The sequence below is a fragment of the Monopterus albus genome, unplaced genomic scaffold, assembly GCF_001952655.1.
Source record: "Monopterus albus unplaced genomic scaffold, M_albus_1.0 scaffold112.1, whole genome shotgun sequence".
Taxonomy (NCBI): domain Eukaryota; kingdom Metazoa; phylum Chordata; class Actinopteri; order Synbranchiformes; family Synbranchidae; genus Monopterus; species Monopterus albus.
The window spans coordinates 662,791-681,057 of record NW_018127992.1 but is presented as its reverse complement, the minus strand read 5'-3'; the positions used below and the strand labels follow the sequence as shown (position 1 = coordinate 681,057).

At 43.0% G+C, this 18,267-nt stretch overlaps 1 protein-coding gene and 1 long non-coding RNA gene across 2 annotated transcripts in view; one reads left to right on the top strand and one right to left on the bottom strand.

Moving 5' to 3' along the window:
• Positions 1-18,267, bottom strand: part of pcdh7b (protocadherin 7b) — a 104,986-nt gene that overhangs the window by 46,660 nt on the left and 40,059 nt on the right. Inside the window, 1 exon segment of the mRNA XM_020611381.1 lies at positions 10,394-10,613. Coding sequence (XP_020467037.1) covers positions 10,394-10,613 — 220 coding nt within the window.
• The window catches only part of LOC109966513 (uncharacterized), a 321,406-nt gene that overhangs the window by 293,872 nt on the left and 9,267 nt on the right, over positions 1-18,267 (top strand). The gene's annotated exons all lie outside the window — the stretch shown is intronic.

Sequence of the window (18,267 nt, the reverse complement as noted above, 5' to 3'; positions counted from 1 at the left end):
ATGAATTAAAGTGCTTTAAGTCGCTCACAACACGGCTCAGACAAAACCTTCCTTCTATTCTGTTAATACCGCTAACAGAACCACAGAAGGATTGTTCAGGGTAAGAAGATTTTTGCCCCTTTCCCCTGAAACAGAAGAAAAAAATCACATGCTTTGGGAGGAGATTTTATATTCATAATGCATATATGACCCCGAGTAATTGTGTCCATGAGCACGGTCCCTTGGAAAACTCCAGGCAAAAGGAAATAAGAAGAGAGAAGATAATGAAATTCCTCAGCTAGAGGAACTCAGGAGGATATTGTCCCTTCAGGTGAATGAAATGTGCATGTGTGTAAGCATGCATACAGTTGTACGATGAGGTCTTAGTGAGTGCTTTTGTGTGTGTGTGTCAAAGCCTTTAGCATCTCTTTTGGTTTGGAGAGATACGTACACACTGCGTGCTATGAAACCTTCCAGTAACTCTGGTGTCAAAGGTCGCGGTGTGAGCTGCTTGGTGACCTCTGCCATGGCTCTGCCACAGTCAGGCCAGGGAGTCCTCTTTTATAAACCGTCTTAGCTTTTCATTTCAATTCCTCCCTGCCCACCCTTTCTCCATATGAGACACATTAACTGTCCTCAAAGAGAGAAAGCGAGAGGAGGGGGTGAGCAGGAGGATAATCCCCCTTCTTCCATTGTGTTTCCTTCTATTTTTATAAGGCGAAGAGTGAGGGGGGCGGAGGGGAAAATAAAAATAAGTTCTGGTGGGCCGAGGTGGTCTGGTTGGTATCTCTGCTCGGATTCATATGCACGTGTAGGCATTGGCACACACACACACACACACCCAGATATACTGTACTGTACATGCATGACTGATCACATGCACGTTTTATCCAGCTGTCAGTATCGATCCACAGTACTTCCTGTGAAGCACTGCTCAAAGGTTCATTCTTGACCTTAGACGTCATCTTGTTATACGTCTTCCAGAGCTTCTCATGCTGTGTTTAAATAAATGGTGTTTCCTAGTTATCAGTGAGATTGTAGAAGATGTATTTATAAACAAACAGGTACTTCATTAATAAATATAATATATGAAAATTGGTTATGATGGAGCTGCAATGACTAGTCAGTTGATCTATTAGCACTGTAGGTCAACAGGAAAATAAAAATAAGTTTTCAAGTAATGAAGCTAGCAAAATTCAAAAACGCAATGATGATACTGTAGGTTCTCAAGTGTGAAAAGTGAGTTTCTTGACAAAATCTTAATTAATTATAAAAAAAAATCAACAAATTTCAAACTAAATAAAGTGACATTTGTGACATCTACCTATCTGTGTCATATTACTGTATATTGTCAATTTAACTCTTCTTGCAGATGTTTAGAAAGCTAAAATAACATATTACCTTTGACATTTGAAGCTGGTCCCTCTCATACTTTATCACTGTTATTAGTAATGATATTTACAATGGTTGAAAGTAACCAAGTACATTTACTTACTTACCAAGTATTTGTACTTCAGTATTCCTATTTTCTGCTACTTCATACTTTTACTCCACTACATTTATTTGATAACTTTAGTTACTTTTTAGAATCGGATTCTAAAACAAAATACAGTATAGCCATAAGACTTTATTGATCGTTGGTGGGAAATTCACAAGCTACCCAGCAGTGAATTCAATTAAATGCAAACAAGGTAATTATCGTTAGCTCCACCTTTACTGTGGTACTGCTACTTTTACATAAGTAAAGAACCTGAGTACTTCATCCACCGCTGGATATTTATAATAAAGCAAATAGGTTTTATATATGGACAGCGACTTTGTCCCTGTTGGGTTACACAGCTGTAGAGCAGAAATGTTTCACATTACATCTTAAGCTACTGTGCGCCCCACATAGCCCATGCAACACATTGAGGCCGTCTTCTCACACTGAAACACACGCACACGCAGATTATCATTAATCTCTACATAATGCGTGCAGTAAGCACACATTTGTTTGCCTGTGTTTTGACACTTTTACACCATTTAGCTGCGTCTGAGTCATCAAACCACCCCGATTAAAGACAAACATGATGTCAAATTCCTAAATAATACGACTTAATCGATTTAATTTATATCATTTGGGGGTCCCAGCCGATGCCGCTGGCAGAGTGAGGAGTTTCCTGACAAAATCTCTTCCCTGAAGCAAGTGCCAGTTTACAGCCATGCCTGCTGGAGATGTGGCACAGCAAGCTGTTCTGTAAATAGGCACACGTGGGTGAACCCCGACAGGTTGGCAAAAGAAAGACACAGTGTTTTTATTGTATTTTTACACTAGTTTAAATCCATGTTGGAGACAAAGTTGTGGGTGGTTGAAAAGCTCAATGTGAAGGATTGGAAATGTCAGAGGTTAAGCTGCAGGCAGGACAGCTGCCACACATATACACTATATAATATGTAAGATAAACAGAGAACAGGCTGGAACATGCATGTGTCAGCTCATGCACAAACACAGCCAGAAAAAAAAAAAAAACTGTGTGCAATTCCTATCGTAAAGGTCAAAAACAGTGTCACTGTTGATATTCATATTGAAGCACACACACATTTAGAAACACAAGCTTATCTCTTACCGATTCTGGCAAAGCTTCACAAAAAATGAATTCAGCAAGTTACATCTGGTTCCAGTTGGTTCAGTAGGGTTTGGCAAAACATTTACTGGCAGACCATTTGTGCTTTCTCTAAAGGTTCTGTAGTCATATAAATGTGGTGTTTTATAATGAGCGCAGCATTCATGGTGCGCAAAATTAAATTGCCAGCGAGTTTTTCAGACGTGTGGAAAGAACGTGTTGAGCAGCGTTTCATCCGAATTATTATGCATGGATCTGTGTATGTGCCTTAACTGTGAGATAGGAGGAGGGAGTAGCGAGGGTGTTTGTACATATAGTATGCTTGGCAAACACATGAATGAATGCATGAGCAGCCTCAGCTTGGTGTCGCCTACAGAATGTGTGAACACCTGAATGTGTTTTTCTGAATTTTGTTTGTTTGTGCTTTTTTGACAAATTCCCTGAAGTGAGAAAAATAAAAAAGAAAGCCTTCATTCTTTGGCTTTCTCAGTGTTCCTCTCAGATATGTTCCTGGTGTGAAGTTGAGATACTGCAACATATGCACATACTATATAGTGTATACACACGTCCGCCCCCTGCAGCGGTCTTCTTTGGGTGCCCAGCCCATACATCTATAGATCTCACACTGGGACAGACGCTGTTACCCGGTGCTGCTGCACACCTGATGTTCCAGTTGTGACCAAAAAAGGGGAAGTTTAAAGAAAGATGGAAGACAAGTTGGTGGGGAGGAGGAGGGGAAAACAAGCAGAGGACAGAGCGCCTGGGAGGAAAGGAGAGACAGAAGTAAGGAGGGAGTGGAGGGCGAGACGCTTTGGCTGAGTGCCTTAGAGGTGTTTAATTGTCTTCATTGAAGACTGGCTCATTGGCTTCCCCTAAACGCTACACCTGATACACATAGCCCAGCCAAGGAGTGATGATATCATGAGCAAACATAAGGAGAAAAGTATAGGTGCGTTCCAAATTAACAGCTGTCGGAGAAAGCGATTTTCTTCTGAACATAACAAATGGTTGTGTCATTTGGAGACAAGCCAGATTGCTAGTCACTGCTTCGCTGCACCTAAAAAGGCACAAAATGCACATGGTGGCACATATGACTGTATGCCCTCATTGAAAATGCAGTCGTGTCTCTGCAGTGCCATGAAAAAAACATTCTCCTCTCTTTCTCACTCTCCTGAAAGTGTTGGCGTGCACTTTATCAACTGTGCATCCAGATTGTAGAAGAAATGCAACAGCCAGCCATCTTTGGAGCGAAAATCCACACACATACAGTATTCCCTCTGAAACAATATGGCTGCCTCACTTGAGTGGTGCTTTTAGTACATCGTAATAAAACCTATAAGACCCAATTGCTGCCTCTTTGTGCAAGAAAGACTTACAATCTGGATGAACGCAGCACATTATGAAGTGGCTGCACTTTCTCTCTCAAAGCAAATGGTCATCGTGGCTGTATGAAGCTTCTCTGTGTCGGTGTTTGTAAACCAGCTGAATGCCTTTTTTAATCTCTGTCAGGAGTGGGTGTCAGTCCACCTCTAGCTACAAAAAATACTACAGAAACAATTCTGTTATTCACACTCAGGCCTTCTGTTTATGTGAATGCAGCAGACACAATGTATCAGCTCTTTTAGATACAGTCTATCATTTTTGAACATTGCTACTCCGGTTGTCAAGTCTTTAATAAATCCCTCTTTAACGTCCTCTCCTTCATTTCCATTATTAGTTTAAAATGCTGATTTAACCCATTTCCAAAAAAAAAAAGTCCATGAAATTTCTGCCCCTGCCCAAACAAAGTTGAGATGAATTAAAATTTTATTGGTGACACACTTAACTCTCGTGTGATTCCCAACCCATTTTAGCTAGTGACCACTTTTATAGGCGTAGGTGAGCGGGCTGTGAGCAGTTCAAACACAAGGTGATTAATCCTTCTTGGATCATTTTTTGTGTTTATTTTTAGAAGCTTCAAGAGGAAGAGTTTGTCATTCATGAGAGAGAGTAATAACCTTATGACCCCCTGGGGTGGTTGTTAGGGCCACACTGGATACCGCTGCTTCAAATAATCCACAGAACGAAGTTTATACGGGCGGTTTCTTTGAAAGAAACTGACAACAGTGTGTTGTGTGGATTATCCAGTGTATTTCTGGAAAGAGCTGTGGCTGTTGAGCTTTTTTTTTTCTGTTTATATTTTTCAGTCCTGTAAACACCTCAAGCAAAATTCCATTGACCTCAATTCTAGTGAGGTGGCTGCTGAAATCTCAGAGAGGGATGTCTTAAAACTTTTGAAAATAAAAACAGCCTTTTATATAGCTGGATACCAGAAGAGAGAAGTAAGAAATGTATTATTTAACAGTTTGGGTGAACTGTTCCTTTAACGGGAAACAAATATGTAGTCACCACTTTCTCCACAGATTCTCCGGGTCTGTCTATTTCATGGTAAGATTAGATGTTTTTAGAGTTTAATTCTGTCCGTGCTGTGTGTTACGGGAGTTACACTGGGTGGGCTTTACAGTCCATGTGTGACCAAGTGGAGAGACAGGACTGTGGATGTGACGCTGGGGGATGATTTGAGTACCTGCCTGCTTCCGCTGCGCAGTGATCAATCATCTCTCTGACAACCGCCACTCCTTGCTGGCAACTTCTCCATGCATGTAGCCCCAGTCCCTCACTCCTTATTCTCTTGCTGTCTTTTTTTTTTATTTCTCTCTATCTTCTGGTCTCATTCCAACCTCCCATCCTTCGACCCATTTCTGAGCTCCCGTTGCAGCGTGTAACTCATTTACTCTGCCTTGCCATGCTTCCCTCTCTTTACCTTCCCCTCAGTGCTTTCTTTCACATCGTCTCACCGGGTCCCCTTGTTCTTTCTATCTCCCTCGCTGTCACCTCACCTGAGGATATCACAAAAAGAAATAAAGGGTGAGGGGTAAGGGACAGATGGTAATGAATGAGAGACGCACGGCGGAGGACTGCCGGGCACACACTGAATACAAAACCTGCTGCAAAATGTACAAGCATCTGAATCTTTTGTCTACTTTTTAGATGTAACTGATTACTGTGTCTTTCATTTATAAATGTTGTAGTGTCTTTAACTCAGGCACACATGGGCTGTAACCTTGGGGAAGGCGAAAGAGGGGAAGCGTGTGTAGCTTGCACAAGTGCCTTCCACTGGGCGATTTTTCCCTATGCCGCTCTTCGCTGGGTGCACACACACATTCACACACACACACCCATACCCATCTCTCCTTCAAGTTGGGGGAAATCAGACCTAAGACCAGCACCGCTGCCGCTCCGCTCTTGAAATATGAATGGTTTTAATTAAACAAACTTGCTTTGCCATCTGGCCCTACAATTGGGCTTTGCCTAATGAACAGAGTTACACACAAACAACCGGCGAACGCATACACTTGCACATTATTAACCAGGCTAAGCAGCGTTCCGATGGGCGAAGCTTTCGAAAAACAACAAGATTGAAGTGATCTGGTGAGGAGCTTCACAGAGCTGGAAAATGATGCAGTGCCTCGTTGTGCTGAATGAAGAGTGTGTGCACGAAAAATAGCTCAAGCTAATTTATTTGTACGTGACTGAACACGAGGGCACTTGTTCAGCATGCATGTTTTCTGTGTGTAAAGTTGTGCATTTTGGTCCGTCTGTCCACTGTGTCTTCTTTGTACTTTGTGTGTATGTTACCAAAGGCTCAGACAATGTCTGTATTTGCTGCCTACTGGACTGGTAACTGCTGTGATGTTCTGCTTCTCTGTCCTACTCTGTTGAGCCAGCAGCCAACACTAAAAGATGATGTTTGTAATCCAAGATTTCTCAGCAGGAGAGACAGGAAGGAGATAGAGTCTGGCGTGTGTGTGTGCGTGCGTGCACTGGGGGGGTTGTTGTCCGGTAGCCAAAGCACAGAAATGTGTGATGCTAACATTAGTAGCCAGTAAGATGTGCTTTCTTTGAGGCTACAATAAATTTGCACTATTCATCTGTCTTAGCAGTCAGCATAAATGAAATGAGGCATCTGCCTCTGTGAGATGCACTCAGTTCTCCCGAGTAAATAAAATGTTGAATAAATTGATTTATTTTTCTCTCTTCTAGTTTGCTACACACACGCATGTCCATATAGAATACATCAGCCCTGCTTGGTGTTGTATAACCACTGGCAGCCCAGCATACTGTATTTTGACATATATCAGGATTGAATCCAAGAAGATAAGGTAAAAGGTTATGCTACACATTAGCATGTTTCTATAAAAAGCCTCTATATGTAACAATTTGATGACATAGGATTGATCCATAGCAGCGTGACCTGCAGCACGTTGCACAGCTGTGCTGATGTACTGAACAATGATATTACATCTTCAGTACTGGGAGCTGTTCTGATTTGTGCAGAGGTTTCACATGAGAACACTTTACACACCTCAGCCACCTCACTCATGATGAAAAGGCAATGTGGGACCATGTTATTTGGAGGTATACTTGAACTAACACGGTAAAAATTGAAAAATTCACTGCCCCCTTGGCAACATAGGGATCAATAAGAGAGCACAAGTCTTTGACCCGCTGATAAAACTGTACATCTGGAAGGGTTCTTTGACAGCCATAACAGCCTAATCGGGTGTTTGACTCCAAACACTCAGCGTTTATGAATATCTGATGAGAGCCGGGGTAAGCTTATGAATAAGTGAGGGCCCCAGCTGTACATCAGAAAGATCAAGACTTTATGAAATGTACCAAATGCCACTGCTGAGCAATATAGAGAGTGTTGCAGTCTTCAGCAATTACAGTAAAATTGTTCGTAGAAGGTGCTAAACGAAATGCTACAGATTGAATTCAGGAGCAGATTTCTCACAGGGTCTTTCACTCTGCTGAAACAATGTTTCTCTAACTATAGAGTCTCATCTGATAGTTTGTGCAGTGTGGAATGGGTTAGGAATGTGTTGATATTCCCACAGTGACCCCAACACTCCCTATTCTGAGTTGATTCTGGAAGAATCCAACTTGGATAGAGAGGGCGTCTTTTCATTTTTTTGTTTTGACGTTCCCCACGGAAAGAAGGCAACCAATAGAAAATAATAATGTTTGAAACCTGACCTTGATGAAGGAGATAAGGAAAAGAAAACACATCTGCTCGGGGTGGACAGAAAGAAAGGGCGAGGAGCAGAGAGTGGAAAACACAGTCTCTGTGTGTGTAGTCTTCACGTCTTAGTACACAGGCCTGCATTTATGTGAGTGCCGGGGGTGTAGCAGCCTGCATTCATGTGTGTGAGACAGACGAGCGACTGCGGTGGAGGACAGTTGTTTCTGCACATTGTGTGAACATCGATTGACAGTAAGCAAGTCAGAACGGGGGACATTAGCCTTTGTCTGCGTTTCACCCTGACACAAAGCAGTGGCAGTCAAACATGATGAATCAGTAACATGGTAGAAAACAAAAGTCAAATCCACAAAAGTCTTTCATCTACACACATAAACATAAAAAAAAATCAAACAACCTACTCCACACACTGCCTTCCTTCCGGTTTTTCAGAGGACGAGACCCTCACCACAAACTACAGTCGCATTCGGTGCGTAAAATGGCTGCGATTACATGTTGCTAATGATGCCCACGCCAGCAGTGAGCACCACAGCAAGCCATCTGCTAACTTTTGTTCTCCCTCTTTCCTCATAACTCCCTAATTGTCAAAGAGAACTGGGGCTTTGTATGGAGCAAATGCGGTACTGATGGTGCCTGTGTGCTCTGGCTACAACACGAGGGGGAGCGCTAATGTTAGTTAGCTTCACTCAAGAGGCGGTTAGCCAATATTTGCCCTAACCTTAGATGATTGCATTTACTTTACACTGAGGTATTTAGCTGATGCATTTATCCAGAATGACCTTGCATAAGTAAGCAAGCAGGGGATCAGTGTCTTTCTCAAGGGCATTTTAATAGAATACATGAAGGTTGAATGACAGGCCGTGTACCAGTTACAGTTTCTCACATCACAAGGCCACCCTGCTGCCTGCCTGAGTTCACAGCCTCAGAGTACAACCTGCAAAAAGTCACAATTAGAGGTTGATTTGAGAAAACAATGAGTTGAACTACAAGGCCCGTTTTCACATGCACTCACTTACTTGCAATCTCACTTTTACAGCTGCCTTTCCAGCTACACACACACACACACACCAGTTCATCTGATCTCACAAGAGATAGCAAGTAGCAGCAGAACATGTTGTTTATCTCAGACAGAAACTGATTCATGAATTGACCTCGACTCTGTTCCTCCAACAAATCTCATCTAGCGCTCCAGTATATTTTTGCCATAGCAGCTTCTGAAACCATGGAAAAGGAGAATTAACAACATCTGCACACTGAGCTGGAACCAAAACAGGTCAATGTTCTCTTGTAAAATATTTCTAATATCACAATATTTTATGATACATGAGCCTTTTGGTATTCAGCGGAACTTTTTTTTAGTCATTTGTCTTTCTATTTGTGCTGTTCTTGTCCTGGAGGCATATTTGATTGACAGGCTTATCATAGTTTGGATCTTATCAGGCTGTCTGCTGTCCCTGTCCAATTACTTTAAACAGAGACCGAATTGAAATGAGCCTTTTGATCGGGTCTGATTTGACCAGTAAGAGGGTGCCTGTTGTTTGATAAAGGAGATTTTAAACATCCACAAAGTAGCCCTATCAGCTCATACCAAAATGTTTCAAATCCACTTTAATCTGCATTAAGGCCAGAATTTGAGAGGTCGTTGTGGACGCCAGTGTAACCGCTCGTCTGATGTGAACGTCTGTCTGGTTTACCCGAGTTTATCTGCTGTATCGAGTAATCACATTAACCATGACTAGACACTTTAACCCTGTCAGATCTCCCCTCATTACCATTTTTTGTCTAGGCTCCACCTTGTGGACACAGTGGAAGGTTATACTTCAGACATCTACCAACAGCTTCATCTAAAAAGAGACGATGGGAATCTTCATATGATTTGAATATCCTTATCCTAAGCTGCAATGCCTCTGCACTTAGGCTTAGCGCTCTCGAGACAGCTACTCCTTGTTAAGCATCGCCTCAGACTCCTAGACTATGAATAGGACCATTACCCCCATCTCTCACTGCACACCCAAATACACACACACATATTTTGGCTTTGGTAGGAAACTAGCTCAGGCTAGCTGTGAGAAGGTTCTGTAAGGGAGGATACAGTGCAGTACCATGGGACTGCTTTTACAATAGGCTTTTTTCCACTGCTCCCACGCACTCTCTCTGGGCTGAAATGCTTTTACATTACATCCTACTGCACATCAGTTCCATCTCCCGATTGGAGCAAAGTGAACTCCTTCGTAAGGGCCTCAAGCCAAACACATCGGTGCAGATCAGTACAGCAGCTATCTGTAAAATCATCTAAACAAGTTCAGTATTAACCCCCATTTGTGACAGCTGTTGGTAGAAACACTATCCCCAGTCAAGCTAAAACCTAATAGAGAATAAAAGCTCAACTGAACAACTTACAGGCTAGATGGAGAAAGATGTTCTGAAAGGTGTTGATCTAGAAGAATATGTGTGCTACATACAGTACTGTATATTCCCTTGTGCTGTGCCTGTTGCTTCTGAAACAGAACCATAGGTTTGCATCGCAAACGCCATTTCATACCTGATCCACTACAGAACTAATCACTGCCAAAAATATTCAAGCCAAACACGTCGGAGTAAGTGTTTCTGTGTTTCTGTGAGTATGTCTACCACTGGCTGTGCTGCTGTACGTGAATGCTCTAGGCAGTATGTGCGTGTGTGTTTCCTGTATCTTTTTTCTAAATCTCCTTTTAGTGTTTGCCCCTACCATTCTCCATGTGCTCTGCCTCACCGACACTGCCATCCGGCGTTGTCCTCTCGTAGCTGTCCTCAGGCAGGGGAAGGGCGCCCAGCCGGGGCCCCGATGAACTCTTGCTGCTGGGCGTCTCCGACTCGTCCAGGCCGCTGTCGTAGCAGCTCTGCAGCGATCCCTGCTGGTGAGGGTCCTGGGGCTGGCTCACCACCGAAAAGGTCACTCGGCGAAACGGCTACAAGAGAAACCAAACGGCCGGGGGTCACTATAAAAGGGACTATTTTACTTTTTTGCTTCTTCTATTGTTAGACGTCAGCTAGGGAGTTAGGTCCTCTGGATTTTAGAAAGGGCACTCGGTCAGGATGCTAGAGAAATAGGTTAAGAAAAAAGGGGACAAGGGTAAGGAGGCTGTGATTTAGTTTGAGGAGTCAGGAGTTGTGCGCTAGCTAGATTTAAAGGTCACAACTATTAGGGCTAAATTCAATCTTTAAGTTAGCTGTGATGTAATTTCTTGACCCAACATAACCTCTTCTCTTTTACAACAAAGGCCTTTTATTACCACAAACCCTGCTTTTCCCTCACCCTGAAAACTTCTATCAGGGACACAGAGCAGGCTGGAGTCTTTCACCAGCTCACTTGAAGCTCAGGGAACACAGCACACATGCAGCTGGCTAAACCTGTGTGTTAAATACAGCAAAGGAGGGAAGAATGCACCATTGTTTATTTGCCTCCCCAAAAAAGGACAAGGTGAACAAGCGTTCGGCTCTACAGGCGGTCTGGTTTGATGCCACAGAACTAAAGCGCAAAGGCAAAGACGAGTGCATACAAGCAGGTACACCTTACTCGACTGTATGTAAGCACATACTCGCACACAAAAAGCCATCTTGGATGAGCTGTGGGTTCACATTGTCAATATGTGTAGTCTGCCCGAGCACGTTATTGAACAGTGACCTGAGTTAAGCAGTAACAGAGCATGTCATTAAAGCTGAGGCCTCTTTCTCCCGGTCTCAGTCGGTTTCTCTTCCTCCTTCCTCCCTGTCTGAGCACTGTACAAAGATAAAGGTAGAGAGGGTGGATGAAAGAAGAGAGAATGAGCACAACGGAAGGAATGAAAGACCAGGCTTACTCATTACAAGAATAAATAGCATAACAAACGACTGTCATTCATTAATTAAATACAAACACAGCCAGAGCTGGCTTCTGTTGCTGCACATCTCCTCTTCCTGCCCCTTACTGGACCTCATCATGTTCTCTTCCTCTTCTGCTTTTGTCCTGCGCTCCTTCCTCTCTCATCCTTGTTCTACAGTATCATGTGAATATTAAACGGGACAGAGGCCCATTACTCAAACATGCCCCCCCCCCCAACTCCCTTCCATTCATTCCCCAGTTGTCTCACTTGATGAATTAGAATCTGTTATCAGCCACAGTGATTAGTAACTGCACTTTAAATTTGCGCCTCTATCCATAACCCATCGAATCTTGTCATTTGATCTGAAGAAGCAGGTATCTCACAGTCATGTCAGGCTTTTATCGAGTTGATGCGTGAAAGTCTGCATCTCTAGAAAAAGAGTGACAAATGAAGTGCACATGTACGCTCTGACATGGAGAACATTCCCAGCATGCGTTGACAGGTCACCTTAGAAAAGTGAACTTCTTTGTCATGTTACTGTAAGCACCTCTGAATCTGTGCCAGGCACACACACTATGGAAAATTCTCTTTCTGATAATGAAATTTCCCATAAGCCACTGGGAAAATGGGCTTCCTTTTACTGTGTGTGTGTGCCTGTGTGGAAATTTGCATTTATTTATATATTTCTGCACGGTTTTCTTTCTCTGGGTGGCTGGCTAACACAGCAATCTTGGCTATAAATCATGTTTCCATGTAATTACAATCAACACTCAACAAATGAATTGGTATAAATATTCATGCAAATTTCACTTGGATAGTCAAACATTTGTTGCATAATTAAAATCGGGGGCCCAGAAGGAGAACTGCTCTCTATAAGTGTAATAACACTTGAAGAGATGTTAAGATATTAAACCATGTTTTTCTGTAGTTTTTTTGGGTTTGTGTGTTTGTTCATTTGTTTTTATTCTGTTTGTGTTTTCTTTGGAGAAGTAGAGTAAAAAAGCTTGTTTGGTGTGAGGTGTGTGATTACAAGTCCCACAGCTTGTCTGTGGTTTAAAAAAAAGTACTGTGTCTGGTTCAGATTTAGTGGAGTGCCATACTCCTTGGGAAACACGGTTTTCTAATGATACAAATTAAATGACTGTTGCATAATGAATTGCTGGCGAGATCGTAGATCGCAAGAAAAGAAACACTCGAGCAAGCACACGCCGAGGGAAAATTGAGTTTGGGAGAGAAAAAAGAAGCTGATGAGAAGAAAAAAATTTTTTATGAACAAATAGATTTTATTCACCTGAATTTCCCCTTATTTTCACTGGAGGGAGAGCGAGACAGAAGTGAGGGGGGAAAAAAAGCTAATTTGTTTGCAGACTAGAAATGGAGTTCACGCAGAGATCGCCAGAGGCTTTGGATTAGAATCTGTAGCAACCACCGTCTGCACCACGACCTTCGCTCCCTTCATTCTGTCTTTTAAATAAATGAATAAAAATATAAAGTGATTCTTTCATAGCCATTTTCCCTTGGATTTGTGTGTGTGTGCCAAGGTGTGTGTCTCAGTAGTAGCCAAAGAGGAGAAAGGTATTCTCCAGCATGTTATGTGAAATCACATAGCTTTGTGGTTGTCACATCTTATTGTTTTTTTCTCTCAAGGATTTTTAGGCAGAATTTCTCAGGGGTGCATCACATGGCCAATCCACAGGGAAAGATTAGCACAATTATTTGCCATGCACATACAATCAAAGTTGACGACCAGGGCTTTGATGCCCCAGAGATGCTTTACTACACGAGTGATGGCAAAGGGAGATTTTACATTGCAGGCTGTGAGTGCACAGTGTTCCCCTCACTGTCATATGGCACAGATTTTGACCCCCTCTCACCAACTCAATTCAGTTTTATTCCCAGCTGTTATCAGGCATGGTGCTTTTGTTAAGCCTGACTGAGTACAGGCCCTTTTGTTGCCCTCTACCTCCTACTCTGACCTCCTGCCCTCGTGGTCCACTCAGCTGCCAGTCAGTTCAGCAGTGACTGAGCCAGAAAACACCGGTGCGCACGCACACAAAAGCACTGAAATGTCATGATCCCAGTGTTATTTGGTTTTAAAGGAGAGCCACATTATTTCTATAAAGAGTTCGTTCAGTTTAGTCACTGGTTTTTATGCGATGTATTTTGTGTAGACTTGGATTTAGAAAACGGAATAAAAATGCAAAACAACAACATTCATAATGGCATTGTTCCACTTTTACACTTAACATGCTTGAGCACAAGGCTGAACCCCATGCTGTGCCCTGCCAGAGGATAGTAAAGCTTTTAATATATGGCTTTCATTGTAAGTTACCATTAGTTTGCTTTATCTCTACCAGATGTTGGGACCCTGTTTTGGGTCCAAACAGCCGATGGCCTTTTTAAGAATATGCCTGTGATTGAAAGCCAGCTGTGACAGCCACAGGTGATTGAGTAAATCCGTCATCCCAAAAAATGAACAAGGCAAACAAGCCACAGGTTTATCGGGAGCTCTGGCCGATGCTTGTCCCGGCCCATTTCCTGGACGCTAAAAGGAAACCACATGGGCTGTCTGACTCAAGCGGCGCTAGGAGCTAATAAAAACAGAACTGAGCTGCTCATGTCAGTAATGTGTGACCTCGTGGATTTGATTTTCATTTCCTCCTCCCCCAAACTAGACCTCAAGCTGCTGTCAGCTGGAATCTGTTTGAGCTTCACTGCTTCTTTTATCTCCCCGCAAACACTGAATAGGTGACACATTGTTTAGAAGTAGAGCGCTCTGCCTTTGCATGAAGCGTTGGAGTTGTTCAGATCAATAACACCGTTGAGAGCACAGTAAAGGAACAATATTTAAAGCTATACAGTAGCTTTAATCTCAGGTATCTTCTAAAATGTTGTCACTATTAGATCTCCCATTATTTTCCCATAATCTCTGTTCTCAACCTGTTCTCTCTGGATTTCTGGATTTATAATTAAGCTTGCCTCTACCAGATCCTTCTGGATAATAAAACGATGGAGGCGGGTCTGGTTGGAAAATGCAGTGTGTGTAATTTCAGCGGTAAATACCTTTGGCGGATGGCAGTGACCCACTGCTGTGAACCACAGGAAGTAATTGTGGCTGGGCCGGGCTTAGGGCAAGGGGAGCAAACAAACTGCAGGACCAGTGTCTTATTGCAGTCAACCAGGGGAGATGGAGGGATACTGAGAGGGAAGTATGAGTAAGTGAGATGGAAGGAAAGATAAAGAGGCCCAGTCAAACAGGGTAGAAGACAAAAGAGACTCGGAGAGAGTGAGGGATGGGAGTGACACACGAGTACGGCCTCGTTTGCCAAAAGTTCCAGTCGGTAATTAAGAAGCCATGTTTCATTTTTAATGGGCAACCAGGCAGTGATAAACCACCTGAGACATACAGAAATTGCTAAATAACTACGGTACACACAAAAGAACATACTTGCTGGGATCTTAAATTGGCTTAACCCAATCATGACTGCTTGTTTTGTAAAGCTCAAACACAGGTGAAGCTTGGTGTATTTCCAGTACTGTGAAGAGATACACTGATGGTGAAGCGATAAATGAGAAGAACGCCCTCAAGGTGAATGTCTGACTGGAAATCAATTGGAATCTGATGCAGGTGGATTCAGGTTCTGTTTGGGTGCTGCTCAGTTGCACTTAATGTTACAGGCTCACCTAAGAACAGAAGGCTAATGCTACCTGGCTTCATCCTGCGGACAGCCTCTCAGGTGTGTTAGGTGACCTGGGACATTTCAAAGGATTGTGGTTATAGGGCTGACTAAGTTTTGAGAATGCCGGTGCAGTAGTTGGCTGCAGATTTGTTAGTACAGCCGCCTGTGGAGTCTCAGGTATCATGTTCTAGCCTGACAGATAGCTTTGGCCCTGTCAAGCTCCAGAGCTCCTCTTCACTTCTTCAAGGCAGGATGAAGAGGAAAAATGAGGGTAACTCTTCCAAAGAACACCCAAGACTCCAGGAGGAAAGAAGGAAAAACAAAGCCGGGATATCAAAAAGGCCCTTGCGAGTTCAGGGTCTGTTTTTTTTTTTTTTTTTCCAAACGTTATCTTCAGAGTCAACAAAGATGCAAGAGTGTTTTTTCTTCTTTCTCCAGTCTGCTGAGTTGGAAAAAAGTTGTTTATCTTGTAGAAGCCAGGCTTACAGGGGCATCCAGTTCCTCACCTTAACTGTGCACACAATAATGGATTTCAAAATGTAAAAAAAGGAAGATGTAGTGAGTTAGAATAGGTTGATAAATATGAATGCCAATATCTCTTTTATATTATCAGCCAGAGAGCTGTGAGGTCATGCAATCCACATGGGCACAAAGCCCAGTAATAACATTTTTAAACACCTTTAAAAATGCTTTTATTACTGGAGGTGTAGACATTATGGGCAACACAGCACACAGTCTCGTTAAGAGTTGATGATGCTATTAGCACTCTCTTGTCGATCTTTGAAATTGTGAGAGTAGTTTTTACCCTTCCATTTTACCATGTGGCTGTTTTATGATCTGACAGCACACCGATCAATTGAATGTCCTTCAGTGCTTGTCGACTAACATTCTCAAGAGTCTTTACTGACCCTTTATTGCACTTCTTGGCTGAAGAAATGGCCGTATAAATACATGTACTCCAGTAAACCAAGACCATTTAACAAATCCAAAGCGACAGCAGGAAACCCAAAACCTAAACTCCTTAATGCTGCTAGGCACAAGAAGTCCTCGGAAGAAACACTGTGGGGATAAATTCTTGTGCTTTGGGAACCACTTTGGATTTAGAAAAAGGAAATGGGAATTTAAGTGTAAAAAATGTGCACTAAAAGTTGGAGAGAGTTTAAGAAAGTAGAATAGAGAAAAAAAGGAAGGGGAATATATGATAAGGAAACAACAAAATGGGTGATTGTTCTATCCCAGGCTCCATTTTCTTCTTTCATCCGGATCCCCCTTAAGTCTTTTCTTTTCCCAGTGTGTTTGGAATGTCTCTGGAAGAGCCACAGCTAGCACTTTCCTATTAGCATGCACCCCATGTGCGCAGCTGAAGAGACAGACCCGCAGGAAGAAAAAAAAAGATCACACATGGTTACTTTCTTAAAGTCTGGCCTAAACTTTTAATTGCTCTTCAAGTGGCGGATTAGGCCACTGGTGTAACAGAGATACTGTTCTGAGTGGTAGAGGGGGGGGGGGGGGGGGGGGGGCCATTGAGTGGCAGTGGATTAGCTTCACGCTGCCAAATAACATCCTTTGTGGGATTCTGCTGGGCTGCAGAAATGCCATCATAGCAAGCCCAGTGTCAAGTAACAGAGCGCATGAGGCTAAAAAAGAACATTATAAAAGGAAAAATGAAAGCTTCGTAATTCATGAAGGGAGACTTGTCATTGTTGACCAAATAACTACTGTGTTCCCATTTCTGCTGTGGTACATTTTTGCGGATTTCCACAGCGACATCCGCAGCCTGTCAGTGGAGAATTATGTTACATCCTTTCATTATGAATGGATGGGCCCTTCTTCTATGTCACCACACTAGAGCCACTGCTGCTGACACAAGTGCTGGCAGACACTGGGAATGAATGTCAACCAAACCCTGACCTGGTGTTGCTTACATAGAGTCTGCCTGCAGATCCTGAGATCGCATTTCTTGCTGTTTTCAACTTCAGCCCTCATGCACAGAGCGCATACATGTGTGCACATATCAGGTGAAATCGTTCCCTGCGCACTCGGGCGTGCAAGTGCCTCTCGTCTGTCTGTGCGTGCATGTCAGTGTGTATGTGTCATGTCGTTGCCATCATCATGTCATTTCACCCGTCAACTTGCCATCAGCTCAGGTTTCTAGTTCTGGCATGGGTGGGTGAATATAGGTGTCGCATGTGGGGATCCATCAAAGCGCTGGCAGCGCTGTGTCTGACCAATGGCCTATAACTGTCAGTTTGTGACAAGCCCGGGGCTGGTGCTAACGTTAGCTTGTTGTGACACAGGTCCGGGTGTCAGCAGAAAGCATTACATGGTATCAGCAAAGCCCAGAGTTGACACAAAGCGGCCAAATGCCAAAGGAGCATTTGCTGTTACGGATATGAGAAACAGCAACTTGGTTATTTTGCTACCTGTCCCACGCAAGCACAGATGGAAGATTTAGAAGCCATCAAATGCAATATCTAAAGAAACGAATGGCATCACAGAGAGGGGAAAAAAGCTGAGATATAATCTACAGGGATAGACAGATTGGGGAGAGAAGGATAAAGAAAGAAAACAGACTGAGATAAAGGAGAGAGAAAGAGACAGTGTAGCAGCTTTAATAAGGCTGACAAATGATTCTTTATTTACCATCCTGAGTCACTGATGACAGATAACCTGCATTTAGGGGATCAGGGCTGCCATCCAAACAGGCAAAAGAGAGATGAGAGAGATAGATTGGGGGAGGTTAGAGAGCAGATCCAGCTTATCCGCTAATGAGGCGTTCTATTTGAATATGATCATGCGGGTATGTATCATTCATGTGGGATAAGTAGCGTGCGTCTCCTTGTAAAGTGCCTGTCCATGCCTCTGTGCGTACATGTGTCCTCGTTCCATCTTTAACAACACCTGCACTTTGCTCATTTCAACAGGATACAACCACCAGGTGATGTCTTTGCCTGGATGAAAGGAATGCCAACTCCGTGCCCTGATCATCATGTCACTGACACACACATGCTTCCATTACAGGTCCCATCCACCACCTGGTATTGACAACAGAAGCATATACAAGCCAAAATGAAATGAGT